The sequence below is a fragment of the Leptonotus elevatus genome, chromosome 21 (genome assembly GCF_054856555.1).
Source record: "Leptonotus elevatus isolate MCC_2025b chromosome 21, RoL_Lele_1.0, whole genome shotgun sequence".
NCBI classification, from domain to species: domain Eukaryota; kingdom Metazoa; phylum Chordata; class Actinopteri; order Syngnathiformes; family Syngnathidae; genus Leptonotus; species Leptonotus elevatus.
In genome coordinates, this window is record NC_141259.1 from 13,920,998 (window position 1) to 13,927,547 (window position 6,550).

The 6,550-nt window shown below is 48.2% G+C and overlaps 1 protein-coding gene across 2 annotated transcripts; it reads left to right on the top strand.

Annotated features, from left to right (window-relative positions):
- Window positions 1-266: 266 nt before the first annotated feature.
- On the top strand, window positions 267-6,338 carry chpf2 (chondroitin polymerizing factor 2). Of its 2 annotated transcripts, XM_086065899.1 has the most exons (5): window positions 267-709; window positions 924-1,282; window positions 1,845-2,409; window positions 3,331-3,513; window positions 4,117-6,338. In XM_086065899.1, exons 2-5 carry the CDS (start codon window positions 993-995, stop codon window positions 5,371-5,373), a joined length of 2,295 nt encoding a protein of 764 aa, XP_085922025.1. In that variant the 5' UTR covers window positions 267-709; window positions 924-992; the 3' UTR covers window positions 5,374-6,338. The 2 variants fall into 2 exon arrangements, with proteins under 2 accessions (XP_085922025.1, XP_085922024.1); XM_086065898.1 differs by having other exon boundaries at window positions 268-1,282.
- The last annotated feature ends 212 nt before the right edge of the window (window positions 6,339-6,550 follow it).

Below are 6,550 nucleotides of genomic sequence, written 5' to 3' on the forward strand. Positions count from 1 at the left end.
TACGATTAGTTGGTTGAAGAGCACACCGACTTCGCGTGTCCACTTTGCCGGCTGGAAGAAGCCGCAACCCGACCGCCAGACACACTAAATATGGTCAAAAAGGCGGGGACTACTAAACGTCTACGCCCCTTTCTTGCGGGACTGCAGTACAATGATTAAAGATTTTTTTTTATTATTATTAAATACGAGGAGATACTAATAAATTATACGGCCGTATGATTATATTATAGGATCGTGATATTTATAAATTATATCCATACGGTGTAGTTTGGGTATATGATTCTTCTATACAGCGACGTTCCGTGGCTCACCTACCCGGCCAGTGACTGACGATGCTCGGTCAGAGATGAGGAGGAGCACCGAGGAAGTGGCTGGAAGTCTTGAGCGTGGCAGCTAAAAAGGAGGAAGTGAAAAAGGACGAACGATACAAGGATGAGCCGGCTTAGCGCCATTTACCGACGCCCTCGGATGGGATATTTATTTAGTTTGGAAGAAGAAGACAAAAAAGGAGACATTTAATTGGACAGCTAGCGATGCTGCTAGCGTGGTAGCCTGTCTAGTTGACGTGTTACCTTTTTCCGCCGATTGCCGCTTGATTCGACAAACACTGGTTATTTGATGTATATTATTATTTGTATAACTATTTCCCGACGCAATGGACTGGCGTGATAATGCTAAGTGCAGGCAGGTAACGACAAATTAAGATAAGGTGAGGCGGTTATCCTTTATACCGCTAGTATGCGCGTTATAAACGGCGACAGTTGCACAAATGCTTTTCTGTGTTGATCATCTCAAGTGCGAATTGTCACCCCCCCCCCCCTGCCGAGCGAAATAAGTTGCAAACGGTTTAAGTGGAACCTTGACTTGACAAAATGGAGCGAGTGTTCGAGCTCACTGGCTCCATTGTATATCGCTTCATTTAGATTGCGTGGTGCGGCTACACATTTTCTCCACTGAGCGAAAAAAAAAAAAAAAGAAGAAAAAGCCTCGACATGCGGATTTCGTCCTTCCTGGCCGTGTTCCGGCCCGCCTTACCCCTGATCCTCGGGCTGTCTCTGGGCTGCAGCCTGAGCCTGCTGATGGTGTCGTGGACGCAGGGGGACGCGGAGGACGTCTGCGGGGACGAGCTGGCCAACGGGGGGAAGCTTTACCTGGGCAGGGGCGACGCTCAGAGGGATCCCAGGGACGATGGGAGAGGAGGAGAGGCCGGCGAGGACGACTTCCAGCCACGCATCGTCCCCTATCACAAGGACCCTAACCAGCAGCACAAGAAAGTCCTGAGGTAGGGACATGTCCTTTTTGACACGAGCATCCGGACGGTGGCATCACATGACATCAGCGCCCTGGCCTCAAACAATTGATGACGTCATATTTGGGAGCGCTGACATCTCGCGCTTATAGTGGAAGTCAAGCCCCCCCCCCCCTTCCCAAATTTTTATTTATTTACAATATGTTATATGCGCCCCTACTTGTCTAAATGCAACATTCTAATTAATACTGTGTTTTTGGAATATGAATTAAACAGAAAAATCAACCCGTTTTTTCTCCATCTCAGTGCCACTTGCTATCGACTTAAAATGACATCACAGTTGCTCAGGTAGCGACCAATCAAGGCTCACCTCTTTTCAGAGTCTGGTCATGTGACGTTCGTATGCTGAGCTGTGATTGGGTTACCTGAGCCATGAGCAACTGTCATTTTCGCATGTGGCAAAATGGCCGCCCCCTGAGATTGGAGAATAACGTGTGGATTTTGCTGTTTTATTCATATTCCACAAAAACGTGATATTAATAAGAATGAATTGAAATGGAGGGTGGGACTAAATCTAGTTTCTGGCCTCCCGCAGAACTCGCTACATCCACACGGAGCTGGGCATCCGCGAGCGCCTGCTGGTGGGCGTGCTGACGTCCCGCGCCACCCTCAACACGCTGGCGGTGGCGGTGAACCGCACGGTGGCGCACCACTTCCCGCGCACCTTCTTCTTCACGGGCCTGCGTAGCGCCAAGGCGCCGCACGGCATGGCGGTGGTGGCGCACGGCGACGACCGGCCCGTTTGGCTGATGTACGAGACGGTTCGCCACCTGCACCGGCAGCACGGCGCCGACTACGACTGGTTCCTGCTTGCCCAGGACGACACGTACATGCAGGCGCAGCGGCTGAGCGGGCTGGTGGGCCACCTGAGCGCCGGGCAGGACCTGTACATGGGCCGTGCCGAGGAGTTCATCGGCGGCGAGGAGAAAGCGCGCTACTGCCACGGCGGCTACGGATACCTGTTGTCGCGCAGCCTGCTGGCGCGCCTGCAGCCGCACCTGGACGCCTGCCGCAATGACATTCTCAGCGTCAGGCCCGACGAGTGGCTGGGCCGCTGCATTATCGACTACCTGGGACTCAGCTGCATCGAGGTCCACCAGGTGACCGTTAGCTAGCTTCTTGCTATGTTGACGCTCGGATTTGATTTGATTTGATGATTTGCTATTGTTAGCGATGGATGATAGCGAGATACACAATGGGTGTTTTTAGTCCATTTTTGGGTTGTTTTCCATGTTGTGTACAAAAAAATTTGTTCTGTACAAACAACCCAGAAAATTAGGTCTAATTGATGCAAGTTATTGGGTTGGTCCAATTTTTGACTCAAATTGGGTTATTTTTGACCCAGTAGTTTTAAGTGTCTGATCCTAGAACCGCCCCTGGTGGACATTCAAAATATTTAGAAAAGTGTCCTTTTTTCACGAGAAACAGTTGAATTTTCCTTATTGAATTAATCTCCGAGAGGTAACGCACTAAATATGGATTGAGGTTATTATAATGGAGTTATGACCAAAAAAATAAATATAATTATTATTGGGCATTTTTGGGGGTTAACTTTAGATCAGGGATGGGCAACTGACAATCTGAGTGGCCACTTAAAAAAAAAAAGAATTTATTTATGTTTTTTTTTTACAAACCCCCAAAGATTAAAAAAAAAAAATATATATATATAGTGATAAATATTCAGTGTATGTCTTCCATGAAAAAATGGAGGGAAATGGAAAATAAAAAAATCCCAAATCTGAAAAAAATATTGAAAAGAAGAAAAAAATGGAAATTTGATGGTGCCAAACTGTAAATAGTAGTTTTCAGTTGTAATATCACTAGTCACCACTAGATGGCAGATGCGGTTTAGTTGTGCTAATATTATAATATTGAGTGAGTTAATTTTTGTACAAATGAGTGTTTGCATTTACTGTCAGCTTCTTCAATCAGTTTTGTGCCATCCTTGATCATTTTGTCCGCAAGAAAGGCAGACGAGTTGCGCAACTGCAAGTTTTAACTTATTGCCGGTGTCCCGGCAGGAGATGACCTACCGCTACTTCGAGCTGGGCAAGAACGCCGACCCGGAGCGCGAGGACAGCGCTCAGTTCAAGGACGCCTTCACCGTGCATCCCGTGTCCGAGCCCAACCTCATGTACCGACTGCACAAGCGCTTCAGCCAGATCGAGCTGGACTGGACCTACGCGCAGATCCAGGAGCTGCAGGTTGGGGGGAACTCATATTCATATCAATTTAGGACGCTAAGAGAACCGCTAATTAATTACGTTGCCGTCATAAGTGGCTAGCAGCTAACTGTTAGCATTACCGACGGGTGCCTGTGGGCTGCTAGCTGTAGTTAGCTGGTACCTGGCTAAATTTAATTATTTGTCGAATATTCTGGACCAAGGCTACTTTGTAATTCACTTTCCATGTTTAAAGGAAGGGAATGTGCCTTAAATTGCACGTTGAGTTTAAAACATAAAAAAAAAAAAAAACTTAAGATAAAAACATTCAACTTAAAATGTCAAATTTAGCCATCAGATTGGACGAACACAATTTATTTTACACATGTAAAAATTAAAATGTTTCTGCCTCTTATTGCACTTAAAGTTGTGTTCTTAAATCCTAAATTGCTATATTAGACATTTTGAATAGATTTTTAAATAAATGAAGACAAAGTATTATTTTTAGTTTTTTTGCTGATCCGAAAAATGATCCGATCCGAACCGTGACTTTTGTGATCTGTTGCACAACAACAAATTATTGTAATCCAAGTCAACGCGAGGACAAAATAATTTTGAGGACCGCCAAATGTTTTGTCCGCGCAGACGCAGATCAGCAACCTGAGCGAGCTGACGCCGGAGGGCGCGGCGGGCACCACCTGGCCGGTGGGCATCAACGCGCCGTTCAAGCCGCGCACGCGCTTCGAGGTGCTCAACTGGGACTACTTCACCGAGGAGCACATCCACGCCTGCGCCGACGGCTCGCCCAAGTGCGAGCTGCGCGGCGCCGACCGCGCCGACGTGGCCGGCGTGCTGGAGGCGGCGCTGGAGCGACTCAACGCGCGCTACCAGCCGCGGCTGCGCTTCCTCAAGCGCCGGCTGCTCAACGGCTACCGGCGCTTCGACCCCACGCGCGGCATGGAGTACGTGCTGGACCTGGCGCTGGAGGCGTACACGCAAAAGGGCCGCAGCCGCGTCATCGCCAAGCGAGTGCGGCTGCTGCGCCCGCTCAGCGCCGTGGAGATCATCCCCATGCCGTACGTGACGGAGGCCACGCGGGTGCAGCTCATCCTGCCCGTCACGGCGCAGGAGCGCCGGCAGGTGGCCGCCTTCCTGGACACGTACGCCGCCAACGCGCTGGACACGCGCGACAACGCGCTGCTCACCGTGCTCTTCGTGTACGATCCCTTCGAGGCGCAGCGCGTCAGCCGCGAGGACGTCTTCGCCGGCGCCAAGGCGGCCATCGGCGAGGCCGAGAAGCGCTACCGCGACGTGAAGATCCCGTGGATCAGCGTCAAGACGGAGGTGCCGTCGCAGGTCAAGCTGATGGACGTCATCTCCAAGAAGCACCCGGTGGACACGCTCTTCTTCCTGGCCAGCGTTTGGACCGAGGTCAACGGCGACTTCCTCAACCGCTGCCGCATGAACGCCATCAGCAGCTGGCAGGTCTTCTTCCCGGTGCACTTCCAGGAGTTCAGCCCGGCCGTGGCGCCGCGACCCTCGGCCGCCGCCTCGGCCGACCCGCTCCGGGACGGACACTTTGACCGGCGCGTCTTCGACGAGGCCTGCTTCTACAACGCCGACTACATGAGCACGCGCGCCAAGATGGCGGCCGACGCGCTGGACAACGAGGAGCTGCTGGAGAGCATGGACGTGTACGACGTCTTCGTGCGCTACTCGGGCCTGCACGTCTTCCGGGCCGTGGAGCCGGCGCTGGTCCAGAAGTACGCGCCTCGGCAGTGCAACCCTCGCTTCAGCGAGGACATCTACCACAGGTGCGTGCTCAGCAACCTGGAGGGGCTGGGCTCACGCTCGCACCTCTCTGCCGCGCTCTTCCAGCACGAGCAGGCCAACAGCACCTAGAGCGCCCCGTTGTCCTGTTTGAAACACTTGACTGCCTGCTTTCTTGTCAGGTCCAAAGAAAGGCTGTTACGTTCAAATGCATTTCACTCCGAGAGCACTTTTGTCAAAATTTGACTTTTAGCAGTTCCAAGTTCAAACATTTTTTAATCCAAAGTAGTATTTTCTAGGTAACAATTTTGTAAAAAAAACACAAAAAAAAACAATTGTGAACCTTGTAAATATTCGTTTACTTCTGCTGGTGTCGTTACCTGTTTTGTTTAAACTAGGGGTGTCAGACAATTAAAAAAATGTATCGTAATTGATCACAAGACTTCAATAGTTAACTCATGAATAAAATTAAAGACGTTTGTGACAGCCCAGAGTGCATTTTTTCTTTTCATATTAAGAGCTATCTAATTTTTTAATATGAACTAACTGCGCATTTAAATAAATGTAAAATACAACTTGACCCCAGTTTCTACAAATATATGCATTATTATTACATTTATTACGGCAACATTTTTACATGGATGTGTCTGCTGCATTGCGAGTGGAATTCCCCGAGTGCAGGCTTTTCAAGTCATTCATTAAAATTAGTGGTGTTGAAGGAACTTTAAAATTAATTCAAAACGAACGCACTTATTTTGACACCCCTACTATAAACAGTACCAGGTTAAATCTCTCTCTTTTTTTCTTTTCTTTTTTTTTAAATATTTAAATTAAAGCTGTTTGTTACATGTCACGATTTTGTAGGGGTAAAAATCCGTTTTTTCATGTGTGGTGTTATTACCTGCTTGTTTATTAAATATTGATTCTTTTTTTGCAACTATTGGATTAAAGTTTGGTATCAAGTTGCCACCATTAAAAAAACATGGACATTGCTTAAATTTGTCTTCTGTTTTTAAGTGTAGCAAGTGGTGTTATTGTTAAGATGACAATTTTGTTATTTAAGGTTAAGATTAAAATAAAATGTTCTTGTTCCTGTAGAGAGTATTTTGTATGTTCTTCTGGTTTGCTGAGAGGTGCAGGATCAGTCACTTTACTAAAATAAAGCTGAATGGCTCATTTGACTGTGAGCTGCGTGAAAGGTGGCTTTTTCCCTCTTTTTTTTGTTGTATTAAGGGGGGGGGGGGCACTCGGCGCCTAGAAAATGGTCCCAACAACGTAAAGCTTGTGCATGTGACAATTCAGTCTCGTT